Genomic DNA, 24,907 nt, shown 5'->3' with positions numbered 1-24,907 from the left:
CTCTCATTATCATGATCTCTATCACGATGACAAGTCCCAAAATTTAATCAAGGACCTTATTAAATTAATTAAGCAATTAATAATAACAATGATAAAAGAATATCAAATGACATGTATATTTTATATGAAATAACGTTCACAAAAATATGTTCAAATCATCAAATATGAGATTGGATCTAGCACATATCTACTATATCCCTAACATATTATACTTTGGGTCTATTCGAACCTCGCATTTAATAAAGGGATAGCCATTTTGAGGGATGCTATTTAGAGATAGCTAGTATTTATTTCGTCCGTAAATTTTAAATTAAAAATCTTAACTTCAGAATAATTCAGGACATTTTTATCCTAAAAAATTGAATTGAAAAACTAAAATTCAATGCAATGCAATGACGAATTCCTAAATAGCATCTAGTGACTACTTAGTGTCATTTCTACTATTTTCTTTCACGGCTTTGAATAGACACAGCATAACAGAGAGTAAACTTAATCATTTTCCTACGATGGAAGGACATTGCAATTTATTGTCAATAGAAATAAGTACACACGCAAGCAAGTTTTACACACATATATTCAAGCATAATATAACGAATTAAAATTTATACAAGTTTAATAATATCTATAGAATCAGGTTGCGAAAATTTACTAGAAAAAGATATTACACTAACCACTATGTGTAAGATGATAACTTTTAAAACAGAGTAAATAAAATAACATATGACTGCAAATCAAATTATATTGAAGATGTAAGTAAATTCAATCCGAATTCACCCACACAAAAAATAAAAAATTGAACAACAGGAAAAAGAGTAAAAGGCAAACAATTATTATACAGAGAGATGCGGAGGCATGATTAGTGGAATGGTAAAGTGGAAAAACCAAGACGTGGAAAAATCAATTTTATATTATACAATTCATATATCATATCATATACTCCACCACCTCAATTCAAAAGATGATGGACAAAACATCTCTCATGAGTACTGACATTTCCGCCCACCGTTCTCATCTGTTGTCCTATTCCTGACGAACATCAGTTGTTTTTCGAGATCCAATACCCCTCTTATGATGCAATCATCTACATTATTCCACAAAATTTATCAAACACCTATCAAGTGTTAACCAACACCGAAAGTTATTAATACTACACTTCCGGCCCCACAGAATCTCTTCTTTCACGTGATTCGCACGTGCTACCGACTAACGCCATTCTGCCCGCTAATTTCCCCTCTTCCGTTCACCATCCATCCATTTTCGCCTGAATTCCCTTAGTACAAGGTCTCATAAGAACCGGCCGCCGCGTCTACCAGCGCCGTGCGGTTTTCTATTATCGACGCCGCCATTTTTCGGTACCGGTGAAATTCTTCTGCTCTTCGGTGTTGTAGTAGATCTGCAACTCACGCAAGGCGATAGGCTATAGATGGAGTCAATTCTGGCTCGAGCTTTGGAGTACACATTGAAGTACTGGCTAAAGTCATTTAGCCGAGATCAGTTCAAATTGCAGGGCCGTACGGCCCAACTTTCCAATTTAGGTACAATTTTCATCTAATTGCAATTATTTAAGCTTGTTTCTTGATTATACAGCTCATATTTGATGATTTTGGTAGATATAAATGGAGATGCATTGCATGCGAGCGCCGGATTACCACCGGCACTGAATGTTACAACCGCAAAAGTCGGGAAATTGGAGATCATAGTTAGTAGCTCTGTCTTTCTGAATTTTTTTTATCTTTATTAAGTTCAAATGTTTATTTTTTTAAAACTTTTTTGACCTATACTTTGGTTTTTAAATTGAAAGCTTCCATCAGTAAGCAATGTGCAAATAGAGCCAATAGTCGTGCAAATTGATAGGCTCGACTTAGTTCTCGAAGAAAGAGATGATATTGATACATCTAGAAGCTCTAGCAGGTACCTGGATAGCATTTAATATAGGACTCTCTTAAGAGCTTGTTTTGATTATTGTTGTCTCACTTGATATTTTGCTGTCAGTGCGGCATCATCTGGTAGCTCCTCAAAGGGCAGTGGATATGGATTTGCTGACAAGGTTAGCAACATTAGAGAATCAGCTCACTTGGTTTTAATGTTATGGTTGAGTGTTTGAGTTAATTGCTTACATCGCCATGGGAATTTGTATACATAATTTGTTGAGATTTGATTGATATCATGCACAATTTGATGCAACAATTTAAAGTTGACAATGAAATACTGGCAATGCTATGATTCCCATCACATAGGTGTTCCAAGGAAGGATGAAATACTTAAAAATGCTTTGACGTTTGAAGATAGCTAATGTATAGTATAATCCAATGGAATCAGTAGACCCTTAGTATTGCTTAATCAGCTTAAACCTCAGAGGTCTGTGGATGATCATATCTTCCAGAATAAGTGGGTTAGTTAAAGCATAAAGGTCTTAATTTAAGCTCTTGTTTCAGCGTGTTGTAATTATTCTTTTGTTTCTTCATATTGTCCATCACCAGGCCGAAAAGGAAAGTCGTATATACATAGGGCTCTTCGACTAGTGAAATCATATGATATCTAACATGCAACGAATTGATAGTCGCAAAATTGCTCTTTTCTGTTAAGAAACCCATGTAACGTCTATGCTCTTTCATTTTCAATTTTTCTTTGGCTGAAAACTCAAAGCAGAGACTGTGTTGTATAGATAAATTTATTACATCATGTTTACTCTACTTTAGTTCGAGTGCTTTCATTATTCTACACTGACTGATTCCTACATGTACTACATTCATCACCAGTCTTCTTATTTTCCTTGTCTTTGTGTTTAAATTCTCGATCCTGGAAAGATCATATACTTGTAAAGAGATTTGGTTGGGCGATCCTTCGGGATGAGTGATCTTGTATGTTGGCATTTTATTGTCAGATTGCAGATGGCATGACATTACAAGTGCATACTGTTAATCTTCTACTTGAAACTCATGGAGGTGCTCGACGCCGGGGAGGAGCAAGCTGGTAAGTGTTCAATAAGTTCACTTCTGATTTTTTAATCCCATTTTTTCCTGTTTCTTTCTCTTCCCGAGTTCCATCCTCCACTCTGCACCTGTTTCAAAATCGGACTGGATATTCTTACTCCTTAATGCTTTCTGATTCCCTTTACTCCTGAATGTTTTTTTTTTTCTGAATGGTCGCAAATTTTAATTTATCAGTGCAAAAAACTATGCTAAAAACCATATGTAGAGATGTGGAGCTAAATAAAATGCTAACCTTAACTATTTATAGAGCTTCTAAAATTTCTAGAATAACTTCAATATTCACTAGGCCTTCTTCTTTTCACCAAAAATGAAATATCAAAAGGGAGTTCATCTTGGTCTTCTGAATTGGATTACCTGTGCCTTCAAAGCATCTAAAATTTCTTTCCCTCCAAGCAGTCCTCCAAATGCAGGGTAGTATCATCTTTAATGTGCTCTTCTGCCTGGTTAAACCTCCTTCCCCATTCCAACATCTTAATAGCTCCAAAGAACCTTTTGGCATTGCCCATTTGATACCTCTCATGTCCAAAAATATGTTCCAGATTTGGGAAGTCACCTCACAGTTTTTTTTTTAAAAAAGATGACAGTTTCAGCTTTCTTACCACAAAGATGGCATCTTGGACATAGCTGTATGCCTCTCTTCTATAAGTTTTCGTCTGTTAAGCATGCCTCTTTAACTACCAACCGGATAAAGCATGTCACTTTATATGGAATTCTAACTTTCCGTATATATATATATATATATATATATATATATATATATATATATATATATATATATATATATATATGTGTGTGTGTGTGTGTGTGTGTGTACTAACTTTCCAAATACTCGTGGATGCTTTCTAATCCATGGCGCCATGGCGTCAAAAAATTAAGTAAAGGCATTAATGTATCAATCATAGTTACCAAACATTCGTGCAATGGAACATATCTATTTTCTTTGATAAGGTAAATAATGGGAAAATCTCCCGCATACAAGCAGTATAAAAAAAAAAGCAGTATTATCAAAGGTGAAAAATGCAAAAAAGCTCTAAAGTCTGTTGGGGTTTTAAGCGAAAAGCGAAAATAAAACGTGAGCTTTAATGGTGAAAGGCGCAAATGAAGGAAAAAAATATAAATATGTATGTGTACTCCACGACTTATAGTTAAAAGCATGAATAAAAACAATATGGACAAAGACATTGAAACAAAATACGATAAAATGAAATATCAATTGTCTAGTGTCGCCTCTTTAGCATTACGCTCATCAGCAAGAAAAAGTATGCTTTAGAGCCTTGATGATGACACTAAAGCGAGGGAAAACGCTCAATATGTTTTGCACCTTACTTTCGGGATTAAGCTCGCTTTAAGCACGCCTTTGACAACACTAGAAAAATTGTAGAGAATTTGCATTATAATATATTCTCCGGCAAAAGACAACCAATCTTCAATACAAAGTGGAAGCTTATGTCATCGGTGCACCAAAAAGAAACTTAAAAAAAAAAAAGTGGCTATTCGTCAAAAGTACATAATCATTCTCCATCCTCTCGAACTCTCTCCTATTTCTTTCCTTCCACAGGATCCACGCATGTACTTGTGGGTTAACATCCCAAGCTCTCCAAACGCTTTTCCTTCTCCTAAATTAACCGGCTTCCTCTACTAATTTGATGTCCTAATGAGCTTCTTAATCCTTCATTTTTCTTATCTAATTAGACGTACTTAATACATGGATCACCTTTGGTTTCTAGGATGATTGTTCCCTCTATGCTGCCTATAAACTAGAATGCAGCTTACTTGGGGTAAACTTCTTTTTATCATGATTCAATACACTTAAAGAACTCTTGAGGAAATTGATAAATTGTTTTTTTTAATGATAAGAGAAAGTAATGATTCTTGTTAAATTGCAGATAGTCTAAGAAGTTTAAAATACAAAAAAAGAAAAAAAAATTGAGAGGTTGTTGGAGTCACATTTTTTCTCATATACTTGTCTGTTTCATTATGTGAAGGTGTATGACGGGGCACGAAGTTTAAGAAAGAAGGACTTATGGAACTTGTGTTCTTAAACAAGGCATCACATTTCCGTGACTATAAAATTATGTCATTAAGGGTAAAATGGAAAGTTTAAACTTAAATTGTTTCTAAATACACATTAAAAAGGAAAGAGTGTCATATAAGATGGAACACAGGGAGTATAAAAGACAAAAATCGCTATCTTCTTAAAAAAAGACAAAAATTGCTAGAAGACAGTAAAACAGAAGGAATAGTTCAGAGCGTCAAATTTATTGTTCTATATAGTTGATGTATTATTCAATGTTGTCGAAAGCGAAAAGCTTAAAAAGCACTTTAGGTATATGGCGCTTTAAGCACAAAGCGCAATTAAAATGTGGGCTTTAGTAAAAAAGCCGCAATGTGTGTGTGTGTGTGTGTACATATATATTGATTCATACTGTTTTCCTTAACAATTAGTTTATCTTTTTGCCGATTATATTTACTGTTTAGTACCTCTCAATTTATGATAGAACTCATCGGCAATGAGGTGCATGCCTTAATGCCTTGCCTACACTGAACCACGGGTTAAACGAAACGAAGTGCCCTCCCCGGAGCTCTTCTGAGCTTCAAGGCTTAAGTGCGCCTTAAATGCCTTTAACAACACTGGTATTATTTCTGTTATGATGGGATGCAATTCACAATTTCCTTGGTAATTAGCAAATAGTAGTAATTAGTGACTTAGGACCAAATGCTGTTAGAATTTTAAAAAAAAAAAAAGTTGCAGTCCAAGTGTTTTTGTCTTGATTCATGAGGAGCGGTAACTGATTGGAAAAAACACTTGGCCTTATACGTCCTAGACAAGTTTCTCTTAATCTTAAGCCTATCTTAGTGCAAACCCAGAAACTATGCAGGATATCTGAAAGTCTTCACTAGTCAGCAAGTGGAATTATTTAGAAGTGATTGAGCTGTTTCCAGAATTATTCTCCGACTGCTGGATAGAATTTAGCACCAAATGAAAGGAGTTTGAAGACTAAAAGCCTCAGAGAAAAAAATTGATCTCAATGTACCCTAATACTTTTACATGCATCCTGGTGTACTTACTGTAAAAGAAATTAATCCCTGTGCAAGTTGGGGACTGTTTTCTGTATGATAGCAGCAGTTAACCCCAGAAATTGAGGATAGAAGAAGCAGGACACAGAAAGCAGAGGTTTATAGGTCCAACCACATATAGTGTAAGAATGACCTTTAAGATGAGGCTGCTAAAGCAACAAAGCTTCTCCAAAAGTTGATAGAAATTCTTCAGTAGGTTTCAGTGATTTGCAAGCTTCTTATTGCTACTAGGAATTTCACTGTTATGTACAGAACCTTTTAAATCGAGTTTTAAGTCGATCAAGGCTGCAACTTAAATAGGAAGATCTTGAAAAATTAATTAAAGACTTTAACTGAGAGCTAATTTAATGCAAATGCTAAATTTCCAGTTACATTTTGAATTTAAGAACTTATAGTCAGTTAGTGTGGTTATACTTATATTTTAGCTCATCCTTTTAACGAATGACTTGAACTACAACTGCTGAAAATTCTAAGTGAAATTATGCTTTAAGATTTGTCAGGCTGATTAAAATCATTGCGGATAATAATAGGAGCAATCTGCGAATAAGCATACTGAAGAGACCAATCTATCTTAATGAATGCTGTTACACGTAGGAACAGGTAAATAATATGGGTTTAGACTTTAGACTGAAAATGGCTTCAGAAAAAAATATGGTTTGGACTTAGAGATGACCAAGGCTACTCTAGGTTTGATTCTTTATAGAATTATAACTAGATAAAACAACGTAAATCAGTCCAGAAGCCTATGGAAATAAAACTTAAAACAAAGCATAACTATAAAATCATTGACGTGGTTCAGATATTAGTTCATTTAAAGCAAGAAGTTGCTCTTATTTCTATTTTGTGTGCAGATCAAAGTCCTGTATTATCCTTGCTTGAGCCTTTTGATACTCAATCCAATTTACCTATCAAAAAAAGAAGGAAGAAGAAAGGCAAGCTTCTTGGTGCCTAGAAGTCTGTCAAATATGTCATAAGTGCTTTGGAACATCATAAATTTGTTAGGTCATCTAAACCTGAGAAAATTCCAGATTAACAATTTGACACTATTATTTGCATAACGTTTTTCTACACCAATATATAAGTGCACTCTGCTAGAGAAGATTCAATCAGCAGTGTGCAAAACAGAATATCTAAAGGTTCCTAACTTGTAAATCACATACTATTTTTTAATGCTCAGACCCCTTGCATCTTTTGGCGGGGCTTAGCAAAAACTTGTGACGTGAGCATTTTTGTTTATCTGCTAGCTGTGGTTTCTTGAAATCATGTGATTAAGTTTTCCCTATTAGATAGTTTTCTTACTCTTTAGTTTGTCTATTTCACCAGGGCATCACCTATGGCTTCAATCACTATACGTAATCTTCTTCTGTATACTACAAATGAGAACTGGGAGGTTGGTTGCATTTATTTTGGTTAAGACTTGTATGATTGTTGCTCAAGAATGACTCAAACAATCTGCTGTTGCAGGTTGTAAATCTGAAGGAAGCAAGGGATTTCTCTAGTGGCAAGGAGTTCATATATGTGTTCAAAGTAATTACATTTCCTTTTCTAATATTTAGCTATTTTTCCCATATTGTTTACGTGAATGGGATTCTATAATTCTTCTCAAGGTAGTCTCTACAGGGTTGTGTTGGGTACCTTCTTTTTTTGCAGTGTCCTAAACCCTTTATTACTCATATTTGCATCTTATGTAATGTTGCATAATCTACTTTTCTCTTAATAACAGAAGCTTGAATGGGAACATCTATCTATTGACCTGTTACCTCATCCTGATATGTTCGCGGATGCACATTTTGCGAGCTCTCAAGGAGGAGGACGTAACAAGAGAGATGAAGATGGAGCAAAGCGAGTATTTTTTGGTGGGGAGAGATTCATAGAAGGAATATCTGGAGAGGCTCATGTAATGCCAATCAGGGCCACTGTTTTCTTCTATGAATCTTATTTCTCAATTGAGCTTAGCTTATGGATTTGAGGCATACATGCTGTTGATATTGATATCTTTCTCGCTGTTACTTTGTTATCAGATAACGATTCAGAGGACCGAACTAAATAGTCCACTAGGGCTTGAAGTTCAACTGCATATCACAGAAGCTGTTTGTCCAGCTCTAAGTGAGCCAGGCATGTTGAAAAGATTATGCATTATTTGGATGTTCTTGTGTCTTGTTCTTTACAATCTACTTATTACTATTTTGATTCTGCAGGATTACGAGCCTTTCTTCGCTTCTTGACGGGATTGTATGCATGTATTAACAGAGGAGATGTCAATCCAAATCAGCAAGTATGACTGACACCACTGTCATAAAACTTTTGCAAATTGGTTCCTAATGTTGACATTATCTTAGAAAGTTATAGACCGATGTGTACTTAACCTTTCTGACTTTTCCTATGGGTTGTTAACTATGGCAGCATTCTACAGAAGCAGCAGGGCGGTCTTTGGTCTCCATTGTTGTGGATCACATTTTTCTGCGCGTAAAGGACATAGGTTAGATTGCCACCTCAAGTACATGTACTATTTTCAGTAATTGCACAGGCAGTGAGGATAACTAGCTATCAAAAGCTAATGATCATCTATCTGATTAAACCAATTAAACCCAAAAAAAAAAAAAAGAATAGAAATTCAAATTTGTACAGTTTACTTTAAGGAGCATACTCAAACAGTACAATCTAAAAGTAAAAGCATAGTCAAACTTCAAGGATGCAATACACGATGAACTTTATCAATCAAGTGACTGCATTCTGAGGTCAGGAAACAAATACCATTATTTATGCAAAAAATTAGTTTACAAAGGTATGAAGATTTAAATTTGGTGGGTAAATAGACAAAATATAACATCTTCTTTGATAAATAAAGCATATATAGTTTGTTGGAGTTCATTTTTGGTGGAGGAAGATTTCTAAACAACTTTGTAGTTTGTAATATTTACCTCTTATCTGCCTTTCTAATGATCTTATTTATTTAATTTTCTTTGTTGGATCATTTTTCCATCTTTTTTTATCGCTAAATCTTTTCATCTTTTAATGTTTGATTTTGTTAATTTCAAGTAAACCTCAGTCTTCGGAGAAACCTAATACAAATAAATAAAAGTGGGTCACCTCTCTAATAGCTTAAGCTCTTAGATGAGGTGGTTCACTCCAGAGCAGGCAGAGATCTTGGCTTCGAGCCTCACCATCACCCAGTTCTTGGCTCAAGAAGTGAATCAGGTCCGCATGTAAGGAGGCCGTGTCCTCTCTAATGGCTTAAACGTTCTGAGGAGGCAGTTCACACAATTCGCCATCGTCCTTGTTTAAGATTTTAAGTACATGGATTCCCGGACTTGTGGGGATCTTAAGTACATTTTGGATTCCCGGACTTGTGGGGATCTTTCATTGACTAAAGTATTTTCTTTAAAAGGTTTTTTCATTAATAAACACCAAATGGTGTCAAAAGTATATAGAAAGTGTGTGCGATTAACCACATACATCTGTTATTATTCAAATCATCTATACATATTTTACAAAGAAGAAAGAAGAAATGAGAAGAGATTTTAATACATTTTACATTCCGAGCACTCTTTCACAGGACATTCCATTTCTTTCACTCCAAGTTGGCCGAAAATTTTCAGGAAAGGCATTCATCTGTTTCCTTCCCTTCATTGCCAATCCTCTGTTAACATCCCAACTTGCGAGTGCCTTTGTCACATTCCTAGTTAACACCTGTGCTATGTTGAACAGCGAGATGCTGATTTCAAAAAAGATGTTAACAAAACTACAATGCAAGGGCATATGGCTAGTCTCCTCTCTGAACTCCTCGGACAAGTGGACAAAATTACCATTATCTGCCTCCTTGCCTAAGTTATATGCCATAAATGCTGCACTGTGTGCTGTGAACCATATGGAAAAAGCTACATTTTTTGTGCTTTTATGTTCCACACTTTCTTCTACACCACCCTCCTATATATCCTTACAAGTGATTTCACCGGGAATAGCTCCCCCCCCCCCCCCCCCAAACAAATACCATCTTGCCTAGCATATATTTGTATAGAAATACTTCAACCTCCTCCACTTCCAGTCCTCAATAGTTATTCCCAAGTGATTCTGTAACTATCTGCCCTTAAATATTCACCCATCATTGCCTATGTATAACTTGCCACTCCAAACACTAACAGACAGCCTCCACCTGTACCATTTGATTGTGTTCAATCCACCGACAGACATCTGGTTCTTTTCTACTTTTTGCTTTTGAAAACACTGAATTTCGGTTCGTGGAGACGAGATTGTTACATCTTGTGCATGAGTTCACTTCAAAGAATTTTTGGGTCACTTGGTGGTTTCCTATTCTTTGCTAGAAGACAGCTGAAAAAAGTAATGCTTCAATGTAGTTCAGTGCATCAACTATCAGCTACCCCTCAAGCAATATATAATATTCAGATTGATTGGGTTACAATATGTTTATTTGAAGTTCTATATTGGATATTATGCTTGCCTTCTCTGCGAAGTCATTTATCTACATGGAGGATATTGTAATCGATCTGTAAGGTTTCTATTTCTTTCAAAATTCCACTAATATGTGTCAGTTTGCTTTGCAGAATTTCAGCTTGAACTGTTGATGCAGTCTTTAATCTTTTCTCGGGTATAGCTTCTTATTTTCAAAAAAAAAACTTATCTTTTATAGTGATTCATGAAACGATGCAACACATTTTATGTTGGTGGAACCAGCTGTTCTTTTTGCTTAGTTTGTTGTTAGGGCCTTTATATTGGATTTTCCCTTCTGTAGGGAAGTATCTCAGGTGGAGAAAGTGCAAAATGCTTGACTCGTCTTATGATCGGGGGAGTCTTTTTAAGGCAAGTTTCCACGATTCTGTCATCATTCACACAAATTCACATACTACACAATTTACAAAAATCATTGACTGCAACTTTAGCTTAATTCAGCAATAAGATTTTATTGTTTATCAGTAGCTGGTATGTTACTCGGACTCTTCAAAAATGTTGTTGGGTGCGTGTCGGATCCTCCAAATTTAGTGCATTTTTGGAGGATCCGACACGGGTGCGGCATCACTTTTGGAGAGTCCGAGCAACATCACTAGCTGCAACCAAATAACCGTGTTTTCTTTGAATGTTATGCATTCTATGTATAGGACTCTGGTAACTCCTTTTTTCTAAGCTTAACATTAGTTCATGAGGCTCAGAGATGTCTTGAGAGTAATTTTACCTTCATAGTCATACAAGAGTTGAATTAATTAAGTGTGATTGTAAATGCTGTTGGCGCTATAGCTATAGCTTGAATTATGCTAGTTTTCAAATATGGACAGTTTACCTTGTGAATGACTGCGAGGCTAGGAGGCTCAATTCACTAAAACTATCTCGTATTATGTTTTGTACTTCATGGAGAGTTAACTGAATCTGAACTAGCTTCACCTTACTGCTCAGTGTGTTGATTCTCTGAGCAAGCTAACTGCTTTGTTAATATGTTTTTGTATTTGGACCATTTGTGCTCATCAAATACTGTTGGGTTTGACCCTCAACACGACAGGGTAAATGTAGTTTCTCTTTGTTCTATTCCTAAGCTATATCTACTAGTCTGGAGTTCATGCAGTAAGTTTTAACAGTTTTTATCTTACCCTTATGGCAAGAGGAATACGGAGCCAAGTCTCTCAAAAATAATTTTACCTTTTGCTGGAAAAAAGTAAACTCTAATTTAGTCAGATTAGGGATCCGTTATTTCATAACAATCTGGTTAAGTGGATACAAAGTCGTCCCTGAAAAATTCTTTTGCTGGAAGTTAAGAGTTGAATTTAATTTTCATAGCACGTTCTAAGTGCACCGATTGCTTGAAATGCAGGGATACATTTTCACACCCTCCATGCACCTTGGTGCAGCCATCAGAGCTGGCGGATTCTGGTGATGTTTTGCACATTCCAGACTTTGGTACTGTAATCAATTTTGGAGGAAATACGTTATGTCTGGATAGAAAGCTTAGTCTAGAATATATGGTTAAATTTGACGTATTTCTCTTGTTACTTAATCCAGGTAAAGATTTTTGTCCTCCCATATATCCTCTAGGGGACCAACAGGGGAACTTCAGTGCTGGGGTCCCCCTGATATCTCTCCATTCTCTTCAGCTCAAGCCTTCACCATCTCCACCAATTCTTGCCTCTACCACAGTTATCAATTGTCAGCCCCTTATGGTATTCATATACTATTCTAGATAACAACCTCATATTGTCTTTTTCTTTTGACTACCTGATGAACTTATGTTGTTCTTCTTGATTGGTTGTCAGCTTCATCTTCAGGAAGAATCATGTTTGAGGATATGTTCCTTTTTAGCAGATGGAGTTGTAGTGAATCCTGGAGTAGTTCTATCAGATTTCTCTATTAACTCCCTTACATTCAATCTTAAGGGGATAGATATTACTGTCCCATTAGACATGGGAACACCAAATCATACAGTTTCAGGTGAAAATAACACTTGTCAGAGTTTGTTTGGTGGGGCAAGACTTCATATTGAAGATTTCGTCCTTTCTGAGTCACCTGCTCTTAAGCTCGGGCTACTACACCTCGAGAAGGATCCGGCATGCTTCTGTCTATGGGAAGATCAACCAATTGATGGTAGCCAGAAGAAATTGAGTGCTGGTGCTTCAGTCATTAGTTTATCTCTACAAACATGTAATGATGCAACTGGACTCCAAAATTCTATTACATTATCTTCAAATTTATGGAGATGTGTTGAGCTGAAAGGTGCTTGCCTTGAAATAGCTATGGCTACTGCAGATGGAAGCCCTTTAACAAATGTCCCACCCCCTGGAGGAATTGTCAGAGTGGGAGTTGCCTGTCAGCAGTACCTCTCCAACACTTCGGTTGAGCAATTATTTTTTGTCCTAGATTTTTACACATATTTTGGGAGGATAAGCGAAAAGATGGCAGTAGTTGGGAGGATCAATTCGCACGAGGAAGTAAGTCAAAAATCTTCAGGTGGATCATTAGGTGAAAAAGTTCCCGGTGATGCTGCTGTAAGTTTAGCAGTGAATGATCTGCGTCTAAGATTTTTGGAGTCTTCTTCCACTGACATTTCAGGAATGCCTTTGGTTCAATTTATAGGCAAAGAGCTGTCCGTCAAAGTTACTCATAGAACCTTGGGTGGTGCTATAGCCATTTCATCAAGTTTGCTTTGGGAAAGTGTTGAAGTTGATTGTGCAGACACTCTGAGTAGCTTGCCATGTGAGAACGGCTTGGCATGGACTTCAAACCAAAATGGCCAGTTGATGGGGAATGGATGTCAACTTAGATCTGTCTTTTGGGTGCAAAACAGGAAGATCCATCAATCAAATGGAAACTTTGTTTTAGTTCCCTTCTTGGACATAAAAATGGTACAGGTGATTCCATATAAAACACAGGACATGGAGTGTCACAGTCTAAATGTTTCAGCTTGTATTGCTGGTGTCCGCCTTGGAGGAGGAATGAATTACACAGAAGCCTTACTTCACAGGTTTGGAATTCTTGGGCCAGATGGTGGTCCTGGGGAAGGGCTTACTAAAGGTTTGGAGCATTTGTCTGCTGGGCCTTTGTCTAAACTTTTGAAAGCAACACCTCCTACCATCAATGAGCTTGAAGACGGTTAGACTCTTCAACTTATGATGTTATATACTCCTGCCATCCGAATTCGGTTGTGCACTTTTGGTTTGGCATGATCATTAAGAGAAGAGTTGAAAATATGAGCTTTTTAGTACTTGCGAGGAAACATGTGGAGCCATAGTTTGAATTTTATGCTTCAAAAGAATAAATTAGAGGAAAAAATGATATGTAAAAGAGTATAGGTGGTCCAAAATTCTGTCTTATTTTGAATGTGAAGTGTTTTTGAACAACTTACAAATAAGGCACAGGCAATTCGAGATGGATGAGTATTCATTTTCTTTGTCGTCTATGTGTTCAGTGATTAACTTTGCTTGTGATCTTTTTGTTCGATGGTCATCTCATTTCTTCATGCTTTTCTTCTTTCCAGATGGAAAGGACACTGGAAGATTACAGTTGGAAACACCTGATGATGTGGACATATCCATCGAATTCAAAGATTGGTTATTTGCTCTGGAAGGTGCACAAGAAGCAGCAGGAAAGTGGTGGTTCTGTGATCATGAAGATTCCATCACAGAAGAGAGGTGTTGGCACACAACTTTCCACAACATTTGTGTCAAAGCAAGCAGCTCTAAGCATGTAACAGATGGCAGCATAAAATTGTCTGGCAAGAAAAGATACCCCCTCGAGTTGGTTACTGTAAGCACTATATTCTTATTGTGCAATATAATTGCCTCTGTGGAAATTGATAAAACTTGACTCGTGTTATAAGGTACTTTATATCTTGCAGGGTAGCTTTTGTTTTGAGCAGTTATTGCATGTTGAGATTTTTGACAGTAGCTGTAAAACAATGCTTAGACAAGAAACATGGCAGTAATTATTTCATAGTTTTGCACCTATCTTTATAGCTTCAGAGGTTCCAAATACTTCTTAGGTTTTTTTTATGTTTGGGTTACTTTTGTCAGTTGTGGCCCTTGTCTCTTGAGGTGAGCACATGAACAGATTACTATGTTACCTTGGTTTTATGCAAATAACTAATTGCTGTTGTTCTCTTTTTCACAATCATTTTCGATTCATGGAGCATTTTTAGACAAGTAACAAGTCTAGGAACTGTTGCAGGTTGGTGTGGAAGGTCTGCAGATCTTAAAACCGCGCTCTCGACAGAGTATCCTGCGAGATGTTAGTCCTGCAGGACCTATTAAAGAGACTGCTGAGACATTTGGTGGTATGAACATCGAAGTAGACATAGTGAATGCCGAAGACAATATTGATGATGGAATGGGAAAGTGGATTGTCGAAAAGTTGAAATTCTCTGTCAAACAGCCGGTACGAAGATTTTGTGAGTTTGTCCTTTGATTTTTATCTCCCTGCTCTGTCTATGTATTAAGTATGTTGTATTTGGCAGATTGAGGCAGTGGTGACGAAGGCTGAGCTCCAGTACCTTGCTTTCTTGTGCAAGTCTGAGGTTGACTCTATGGGTCGGATTGCTGCTGGAATCCTGCGTGTACTTAAGTTAGAAGGTTCTATCGGCCCAGGAGCAATCCGTCAACTCAGTAACTTAGGTAAGTTTTGCATCTTATTTGAAACTTTGTTTTCACCATATATCTCTTCATTCTGTAGTCTGAGATTCTAAACCTAAATGTCCTAAGTTTACTGAATCAGTAGCACTTATCCTTATAATTGCTAAAATATAAGTCTCTGCCGTAAAATAGCTGAGCTCGGCTCCAAAAACCTTCAACGAAGAGCAAGGCCATGTTTGTAGGATAGCGCATATTAGACATTTAGTAAATGATGCTATCTCATGGCCTTGTTCTGGACTTGTCAGATTAACTGTTCTAATGCTTTGTATTTTGGTTGATGATTTAGTGACTTGGACCAATGAATTCTTGCAGGAAGTGAAAGCTTCGATAGAATATTTACCCCTGAAAAACTCAGCAGGGATAGTAGCAGCAGTAGTATAGGACTAAGTCCGTCGTCAAATTTAACTGGTGGAAGCCGGAACTCATGTATAGAGTCAACAGTAGCTTCTGTTGAAGAGTTAATCAAGGAATCACAGATCAAATGTGCTGCTCTAAGTGTTGAACTAGGTAGTTCTACATCTTCTATTGATGATTTTAAAGAGCTGAGTCAGAAACTGGAGAATATGCAGAAACTATTGATGCGATTGCGAACTCAAGTTTGATTCAATTCTCCTCTCCCAAAGTTCTCTCTATTGTATGTTGTTTTTCTATAGTTCAAGTTTCATACAGGTTAGCCATTCTTTGTTGTAGATATGTACTATCCGAAATATGTTGAGCATGTAGCACAGCGAGAAATGTGAAAAAAGAAGCCGCGGTTGCATAGAAAATTTTGTATTGATGTATGATCGAATCCATCACCCATTTATATAAGGGTGTATTTATATTTTATTGTTGTATTTTGCCATCAGTAAATGCAAGATCGTTATGTTGGCCACATTGAGCATCATTGATTTTCCTTTGCTACAATAATTTTGTTTTGGGTAATCGAGAAATGCCCAGATTGATTTTGCTTTGCTACATCATTTTTTTTTTTGGATAATCGTGCCATACAGTTGGACATTAGATGGATAATGAGTCCATCTTTAAAGTTTTTGTCTGTGATAGAGTTCAATATCATGACATGCATCTAATGCACACATAATATGCACTTTTACCAATAGACCAAAATCCTGGTACCCCCTTTGCTGCAATAACTTGGATTTTCATCATTAAAGAGTAAAGTCGTTCTTTAACAGACAGAACAACATGCGCAAGACAAGTAAAGATTTTCAATTTATAAGCCCATCATATTCACACATCACAATTACGGTTGGTGTCCTAACTTAAAGCTAGCCCATTAAGCAAGGGTGAGCCGATACAAATATGTCTAGTACATACGCAAACATAGATGCGACTTCTAAAATTTCTTTTAGCAACGCATCAGACAGAAAAACTGGAAAAAGCCTATCAGAAGAGAGCGCCAATTCAGACAACAAACTAAGACTAGTATCACCTAATTAGCAAACAAATCTCAGAACTTTCCACTCAAGGCAACACTGAATTTTTGCCACTACAAAAATTAACAACTACATCCATCTTCAGCAGTAAAAGTACAAGTTAATTCACTAGTACATTTAGTTAGTTTCACAAGAAAGAGGTTAGAGATAAACTTAAGTAGCATTTGGCAGGTTTGCTTGCATGTTAGATATGTTCTGGATCCTTCAAGTACCATATTCAATAAAAGTCTCCCGTCACTGTCGATTGTCTTTGGCAGCTGCTGTGAATTCAAACATTAAGACAGATGTCCTGCTCAAACCCCTAATGAAAAGCTCAAGAAGTTGCTACCACATCCCAGCGCCATATAGTCCCATCTTCACAGCAGCTAAGTATGGTGCTGAAGAGAAAAGACATTGATTAATTAATGCACAGATTGCGAAAGAACATACAGAAGAAGCAATTAAAGTGTTCTTGGATATTAACCTCCCATCAAAAGACATGGCAGTCTGTCTAATTGGAGATTTAGATTGAACATGAGATAACCTGCAAAAATGAAGCACAAACACTTATAATCCAAATCATAAATGAGAAGGATCAGAAACTAGGTAGGGGTGCATGGATGGAGATCAACCTTGCAATCATAGCTGGTGGACTGGTTTGTAGTTCCCAGACAAAGATCTTGCCTTCCCTATTCCCTGTTAAATGTAAGGCTCAAAGGGTTCATTCCAGTACAAGCTTGGAAGGAAACTTGAAAGGAGAAACATAGCATGCATGCAGACCGCGCATATGTAGTTTTCGCGTTGTATTTTATTCTCAAATTTTCATAATCTTGATTCCAGATGGTCACAAGTTACTAATCACCAACCTCAGCAACAACATGGTGTTGCACGAGCAGTAAATTCTTTAGTAGAAACAATGATGACAAACGCTCATTAAGTCGGGACATGCAATATTTTGATTAACACTTCGTATTACCTATAGCTGCTGCTTTGTAGTGGAAATCACATGAAAACTTGATGAACCAAATATCACACTCTGGGACAGGATACTTTTGAAGGATGTCAACTGTGCCCTAAAATTAGAGCAATATACATTAGGAAGTTTAGTGTCAATGTTTAATATAGTTATCAAAAAGAGATTCCAGGATCATGATTTCTAACCTCTCCAGGAGACTGTTCTTTCATCTTTGGTTCCCATAATACAATTTCATTGTCAACACTCTGAGTTCCGACAAATTTAATGGATCAGTACAGGTAAAAATATGACAACAATATATAAAAAAAAAGAGAACATATCACAAACAATTAACATATCATTTCCAACTTGAGGTAGACATCTCGGAGGTTAAAAAAAAGCAATTCAAGCTAGTCTTTGATTTTACAGAGGTTCTCAGGTTTTCCGATTTTCCCTCTCTTGATAAGGGGAAAGGAAGCTAATGCCAATCAAGAATTCATATAGCAGAACAGTTAGAGAAAAGAAAGAAAGAACTCAGGTCACGAGCAGGTCATGCTATTCACCTTGGACAAGATAAAATCACCAAGCCATCTGGTACAGTCAACATAGTTGGAATGAACTGATGCGATGAATATCTGAAATGATAAAGAGGGGGTTACAGCAAGCAAAAGTTACCCAACAAAACTTTCAGAAGAAAAAAAAAGCGGAGAAGGTGAGAAGCTACAAGAAGAATACTCACTGGAAACTGTACATATTTTGTGGGAAACTTGGAAGGAAGATCAGTCCAAGTAAACGATTTCTCCACATATGTCCAGAACTCTGCAACAAGAAGGTCATCATCAGAAAAGAATTGCTAGCTTAAATTGATGTTACATTTTAGTTTTCAAATTCGAAACCACTGAGCATCAATGGAATAGATGATGCAGTACAAATCTGATCCACAACCAACTCTGTATCCTCCTACCAGGAACAGTAGAGTATTTGCTGATACATATGACCATATATGGGTAGTAAAGTAGTCTAGGTGACAAGCATTCTCAACACCAGAATATGCAATGTCTAGGAGAACTGCATGCTGACTCATATTTCCTTCTAGGTAGTTGGTGCATTTCTTGGTGCATTTATAACAAGCAAATCTTTGACTTATTGACATCATTTTCACACTTGTGACAGAAATATCCTCATGGAAATATCTCTTAATAAATTCAACGTATTCTATACTATACATTGGGGTACAAGTCATTAGTTTAGCACCTCCCAGAAGTCGTGCCAGGATCAGAGAATATAGGCGACATCATCAAATTGGGAAAAAGTACAGGAACACATCAACAACAATATTAATACCATTAGGAAGGTTCAGGACAAACCTTGAGAACAAAAACAATCACAAGTTGTTCCTCTAGAGATCACTCTTTTTTTTTCTTTTTCAATGTTCTAGTAGGTGATGACATTCCTTTAGTCGTATATCATATGTCATTTCAACAATCTATAGGAAAATGAAAATGACCACATATTTACCTTTCATTGACCAGATCTTAACAGTATTATCCATTCCACAGCTAGCAATACGATATATGTCAGAAGGATGGAAGTCCTACAACCATCAAAACCAGCTGATATGCTCAACATCCTAGTTCACAGTATTCTTGACAATAGATGCGAAAGACGTTACTTTGTTACCAGCTCCATCCTTGGAGTGGGACTGCAGTAAATACAATAACTTACCACACTGAGTACTTCATTCCGGTGACCCCCAGCACCAGCAAATATCAAAATGCATATTCCAGTATGAACATTCCACAAGCGAACAGATTCATCCTGGCCAAATCTCGATGATTAAAATATGCCATATGAAACAGTTCCAAAATTGATCTTTATTCTACATGCATCTTGCAACAGTGCAAGAAGTAACCCATTTAAGAGAAACAAAATTTCCTCGTGGAAGAAGAAATAAGACAAAAAGAAGGATACTTGAGGTACATACTTTGCTGGCAGATACTACAAGAGATGGTTTCAGGACTTGAGTCCTAATTTCATTTATTGAGTCTCCATGTCCCACAAAGCTCTGTTCAATCATAAACAAGTGGGTGGAAAAAGGTGAATAGACATATGCTATTAAGTTAACATGTAACTAGTTTCAAAAGCATCTTAATTTTTCAAACTTGTATTGTTTTGACTGGATATCACTTAACATGGATTGAATCATGGAGGAAAACTTAACTTGCTTATATCACAATGGGAGGACAATGGGAAGCGACTCAGAGCATTTCCCGGTTGTTATGGGGTTATACCAAGAATCTGCGCTCAGCCCGTTCTTATTTGCCCTGGTGATGGACGCACTAACACACCATATTCAAGGGGAGGTTTCATGGTGTATGTTATTCGCTGATGACATAGTTCTGACTGATGAGACGCGAGGCGGTGTTAACAACAGGTTGGGGGTTTGGAAATATACCCTTGAGTCTAAGGGTTTCAAGTTGAGCAGGACTAAGACAGAGTATCTGGAGTGCAAGTTCAGCGTCGAGTCGGGGGAAGTGGGCATGGACGTGAGGCTTGGATCACAGGTCATCCCCAAGAGAAGTAGTTTTAAGTACCTGGGGTCAATTATCCAGGGGAACGGAGAGATTAACAAGGACGTCACACACCGTATAGGGGTGGGGTGGATAAAACGGAGTTAGCATCAGGAGTCCTGTGTGAAAAGAAAGTACCACCGTTACTCAAAGGTAAGTTCTATAGAGCTGTGGTTAGACTGGCTATGTTGTATTGGGCAGAGTGTTGGCCGGTTAAGAACTCTCATATCCAGAAGATGAAAGTGGTAGAAATGAGGATGTTAAGGTGGATGTGCGGCCATACTAGGATGGATAAGATTAGGAATGAAGTTATTAGGGAGAAGGTAGGGTGTGGCTCCTATGGATGACAAGATGCGGGAAGCGAAGCTCAGATAGTTCGGGCACGTGCGGAGGAGGAGCCATGATGCTCCGGTGAAGAGGTGTGAGAGTTTGGCCTTGGCGGGTTCGAGAAGAGGTAGAGGGCGCCTAAGAAGTATTGGGGAGAGGTGATTAGACAGGACATGGTGTTGCTCCAGATTTCCGAGGACATGACCCTTGTTAGGAAGGTGTGGAGGTCGAGCATTAGGGTTGTAGGTTAGGACGTAGTCGAGCCCAGGGTGTAGTGTTTTTGATAGCGCGAAGCGCAAAAAAGCGACAGGGGCTCGCCTCGCTTCAAAAGCGAAGCGCACGGTTCATTGAAGTGAAGCGCAATTCTTAAAATACATATAATATATATAATAATATACTCCCTCCGTTCCAATTTATGTGAACCTGTTTGACTAGGCACGGAGTTTAAGAAAAAATGAAGACTTGGAATTTGTGTACCTAAACAAGTCAAAAAGGGGCCCAAAGTATTTGTGTGGTTATAAAAGCTTCTCATTAAGGGTAGAATTGTAAGTTTAAGCTAATTTGTTACCAAATTTAGAAAGGGGTCATTCTTTCTGGAGCGGACCAAAAAGGAAATAGGTTCACATAAACTGGAACAAAGGGAGTATATAATAATTAATTTATAAACTGAAATACATATTAAAAAAAATCAAATAAACTAAAATATAACACACACAGACACACACACACACACACACACACACACACACACACACACACACATATATATATATATATATATATATATATATAATAATTAATTTTCTAAACTGAAATACATTTTACAATTAATCAAACTGAAAATATAACATATATATATAATAATTAATTTATAAAGTGAAATACACATTAAAAAAATCAAATAAACTACTCCCTCCGTTCCAATTTAAGTGAACTTGTTTGAATGGGCACGAAGTTTAAGAAAAAATGAAGACTTTTGGAATTTGTGGTCCTAAACAAGTCAAAAAGGGCCCAGAGTATTTGTGTGGTTATAAAAGTTTTTCATTAAGGGTAGAATTGTAAGTTTAAGCTAAATTGTTACCAAATTTAGAAAGGAGTCATTCTTTTTTGAACGGACCAAAAAGGAAATAGGTTCACATAAACTGGAACAGAGGGAGTAAAGGGGGGAAAAAAGAAAACAGCGTCTGCCCTAGCTGTGCAGACGCTGGACGAGAAAAAGTGAAAAAGAGAAGAGAAGAAGAAGAAGGAAGAAAGAAGGAAAAAGAAAGAAAAAAGGGAGAATCTGGACAAGAAGAAGAAAGAAAGAAGAAAGAAAAAATAAGAAGGAGAAGAAGAATTTACCTGGACCGGAGAAATGGCAAAAACCCTAGTTTTGCGATGAAGATGAGAGAAGGCGTCTGTTTACACTATGTTTTGTCGAGGATCTGTAATAGCGAGCTTAGGGGTCTGTTTTGTATAATTTACAAACAGACCCAATCTTTTTTTTTTAAAAGGCCCAGCTGCGAATTTTTAACAGAAGTGATCGCTTTACTCGCTTCGTCACCCCGTCGCCTTGTCGCTTTTTTCACTGAAGCGTGCGCTTCACACGATCGCGTCGCCGCCTCAGGCAGTAAAAAGCAATGCCTTGTCGCTTCGCGCTTAAAGCGACGAAGCGATTGCTTTTCCAAACACTGCCAGGGTGAAGCTAGTTCGATAGGGTTGGCCTTAGACTGCTAGTGGTTAATGTTGTGTTCACACTATCCTTCCGTATTTCATAGCATCGGGGCTTATTTTCTAATTTTGTTATTGGATTTCAACTATTTTCTAGTTCCTATGATGTTGTTATTATTCATTTGGTTTCTATTTGATGGTACTAATATATTGTCTCTTCTCTTCTCTTCTCGTCTTTTCCGTCTTCTTAAGTCGAGGGTCTTTCGGAAACAACCTCTCTACTCCTTCGGGGTAAGGGTAAAGTCTGCGTACACACTACCCTATTTTACTGGGTCGTTGTGGTTGCTGTTGTTGTATCACAATGAATAAGATGGATTGGATCATGGAGGAGAAGAAATATATTACTAGTCAGATAAAAATTAATTAGATGGATGTTATGATCATTTGCAGAAATTCACTCTAAAATTAAACAAGCAGCTAGTCTTCTTTAACCATGTAAACGTGCAAGCCAGAGTTTCATGTACAAGACCTTGTGTATCTTCTCATTGCCAGCATCAATAACACGGAGAATTCCATTTATTCCTCCAGCCACTATGAATGGACTCCCATCAATATTGCAAGCCCAACTTACAGTGTAAAAGGATTCATCTTTCTGATCTACAAAGCACATGGAAAGGCCAAAAGCTTTTTAAGCATACAAATCACATATGTAAAGTATAAATGCAGCAATAGAGAACTTGCAACTTCTTACATCTTCATCAATATAAGACTGCAGCACAGCAATAACACCACCTTCCAGACATTGGTAAACAGTCACCTGACAAGCCAACAGAAAAATTGAAGACTTGAGTCTGAGCTATCACTATTGGCATACAATGGATAAATATCATGAAGCTAGCACTCCTATTCTTCTATTATTGTTTATCTTCTTTCAATTTCCCTAATTTTTAACAATTCTCAGATGGCATAATCTACACTAAGAAAAGACACCCCATTTACACGAGCATGCAGCCTCTCCAAATTCTGAATTTATTTTAAGCAATAAAAGATTGCTTCATGCATAACTCTCAAGTTGAACAGAAATACAACAAGTTTTATAATTCCATCATTCTCACGTTGATAAGAAATTATACAAGATTTCTAGATTACAGGCAATTTTAATAATCATTATCTTTGGCATGAACAAAGGGGTTATATTAGAAAGGTAAAGCACTAGGAAAATATTTGCAATCGGTAAAACATGTGGTACTCTGCAAATATGGAGATACAAAAGAACCAATCAACAGTTACTGTGTATAAGGTAAGCATGAGCTAAAAGCAGGCATAACAATCCTAAGTAAATAAGAAGGTTTCAGCAATGAGTTTAACATTTTTGCTTCTAAGCATTAAAAAATGAATGTGTGGGGGGAGGTTGGGGTCCTCCATTCTCGAGCCTTCAATATTAAAGTAACTTGCAGAGAAACATCTGGCACATTTAATTGAAATGAAAAAGAGAGAGCATTATTGAACTTGAGGTTTTAACAAATAGGCAAAATGACCAAGATGGAAAAAAGATTGATGCTTTTCTATCTAAACATTGCACCTTCTCCCACATAACAGTCAACAAGTAGTAAAGGCCGAAGCACACTCATTAGTTTTCATGTACTTCTCATCCCTAAGGGAAAAGAAGAAGGTGAGTTAAATCCTAAATAATTTTCCAGCAACACAATAGGCTTCAATACCAAACTAGTGGGATTCAACTATAAGAATGATCTATATCCAATGGGGTATTCAATTACTCGTAAAAGATTCGGCTTTAAGGAAAATTAGGGCTTATTTAACTACACCGCTGAGCAGAGAAAAACAAAATAGGAGGTTACCCAAAAAGATAAGAGAAACAAAAAGAGAAGAAGAGAGGAAGAGGAATAGTACTCTATTTCCGCCGACGGTAGCAAAGACATTGAAGTAGCGAGAGTCGATGAAGTTGAAGACGACGGCGTATAACGGACGTTTGCCTTCTTGGAGTCTGTTAGTGACTCTGTACTCTTTTTTCTTTGACGGCGTTAACGATCCCACCACCGGCTCGCACCCTATGGGTATCCTCGCCATCACTCCTCAACTCAGTCGTCAGTGAGCCTTTGTGAGTAGTAAAAACCACGTTTTTGTGTTTCCGCCAGACACGGCGCACCAACACTTCCTTTTCTTCTTACAACAATTATACCCCTGTCGCTGGGCGTCCACTATTTTCCTTGGAAGAATGAGGTAAAAAAAAGACTTTTGAAGTTTTGTGTAAGAATATAGATTAACAAAAAATGTGTAATTAAAGAGGTTTGGGGTCAGATCAAATATAATAAGAATTATGGGTAAATATTAAAATTTTCTAAAATTTTAAAAATCACCCATTCAAATTATTTCAAATATTTATTTCCCTCTTCTTTCTCTTCTTTACTTCTTCTTCTCCTTCTTTCATCTTTCTTCTTTCTTCTTTTTCTTCCTCATTCTTTGCCCTTTCTTTCTTCTTTCTCTGCAACTTTCGTTGATGTTGTTGCTGCTGGTTCGTGCATGTCATCTTCTTCTTCATTTTCTTTTTTCCCTTTTCATCTCATTTTCACCTTTTCTTCTTTGTTCATTTTTTCTTTTCTTCTAGTAGTTTAAAATATACGAGAGAAAGAGAAAAATATGAAAATTTACAAAGTAAGTATTTTTTAAAATGCCCTCAATATATTTTGAGACATCCCCATAAATGAGTATTCTGCTGAAATATCCCCGGGGATATTTGAAACATCTCCCGGGATGTTTCAAACATCTCGGGAGA

At 37.0% G+C, this 24,907-nt stretch overlaps 2 protein-coding genes across 3 annotated transcripts; one reads left to right on the top strand and one right to left on the bottom strand.

Moving 5' to 3' along the window:
* Positions 1–939: 939 nt before the first annotated feature.
* Positions 940–16,070, top strand: LOC109210994. Its single transcript, XM_019374481.1, has 20 exons — positions 940–1,535; positions 1,611–1,699; positions 1,802–1,911; positions 1,993–2,047; positions 2,885–2,973; positions 7,395–7,461; positions 7,536–7,598; positions 7,795–7,968; positions 8,093–8,186; positions 8,270–8,346; positions 8,475–8,550; positions 10,634–10,677; positions 10,822–10,889; positions 11,890–11,975; positions 12,078–12,235; positions 12,329–13,661; positions 14,047–14,315; positions 14,736–14,942; positions 15,022–15,178; positions 15,509–16,070. Exons 1-20 carry the CDS (start codon positions 1,424–1,426, stop codon positions 15,796–15,798), a joined length of 3,618 nt encoding a protein of 1,205 aa, XP_019230026.1. The 5' UTR covers positions 940–1,423; the 3' UTR covers positions 15,799–16,070.
* Positions 16,071–16,557: 487 nt separating this feature from the next.
* LOC109210995 (polycomb group protein FERTILIZATION-INDEPENDENT ENDOSPERM) lies at positions 16,558–24,395 on the bottom strand. Of its 2 annotated transcripts, XM_019374482.1 has the most exons (13): positions 24,025–24,393; positions 22,865–22,930; positions 22,643–22,765; positions 19,551–19,631; positions 19,292–19,384; positions 19,085–19,160; positions 18,306–18,385; positions 18,130–18,201; positions 17,773–17,832; positions 17,588–17,684; positions 17,244–17,307; positions 17,096–17,155; positions 16,558–17,009 (listed from the first exon to the last, which is right to left on the bottom strand). In XM_019374482.1, exons 1-13 carry the CDS (start codon positions 24,199–24,201, stop codon positions 16,946–16,948), a joined length of 1,113 nt encoding a protein of 370 aa, XP_019230027.1. In that variant the 5' UTR covers positions 24,202–24,393; the 3' UTR covers positions 16,558–16,945. The 2 variants fall into 2 exon arrangements, with proteins under 2 accessions (XP_019230027.1, XP_019230028.1); XM_019374483.1 differs by lacking the exon at positions 19,551–19,631 and having other exon boundaries at positions 24,025–24,395.
* Positions 24,396–24,907: the final 512 nt, after the last annotated feature.

This window comes from Nicotiana attenuata, unplaced genomic scaffold (genome assembly GCF_001879085.1).
Source record: "Nicotiana attenuata strain UT unplaced genomic scaffold, NIATTr2, whole genome shotgun sequence".
Taxonomy (NCBI): Eukaryota; Viridiplantae; Streptophyta; class Magnoliopsida; order Solanales; family Solanaceae; genus Nicotiana; species Nicotiana attenuata.
This window is presented reverse-complemented; position numbering and strand designations above follow the sequence as displayed.

Bases quoted from the DNA above. Each gene is read 5' to 3' on its own strand.
- LOC109210995 (XM_019374482.1), bottom strand. From the start codon at position 24,201: ATGGCGAGGATACCCATAGGGTGCGAGCCGGTGGTGGGATCGTTAACG. The intron at 18,202-18,305 runs GTGAGTATTCTT...TTATCATTTCAG, and splicing joins CAAAATATGTACAGTTTCCA to ATATTCATCGCATCAGTTCA. The intron at 17,308-17,587 runs GTAATACGAAGT...TACATTTAACAG, and splicing joins CTACAAAGCAGCAGCTATAG to GGAATAGGGAAGGCAAGATC.
- LOC109210994 (XM_019374481.1), top strand. From the start codon at position 1,424: ATGGAGTCAATTCTGGCTCGAGCTTTGGAGTACACATTGAAGTACTGG. The intron at 1,536-1,610 runs GTACAATTTTCA...TGATTTTGGTAG, and splicing joins GGCCCAACTTTCCAATTTAG to ATATAAATGGAGATGCATTG. The intron at 1,912-1,992 runs GTACCTGGATAG...TTTTGCTGTCAG, and splicing joins ACATCTAGAAGCTCTAGCAG to TGCGGCATCATCTGGTAGCT.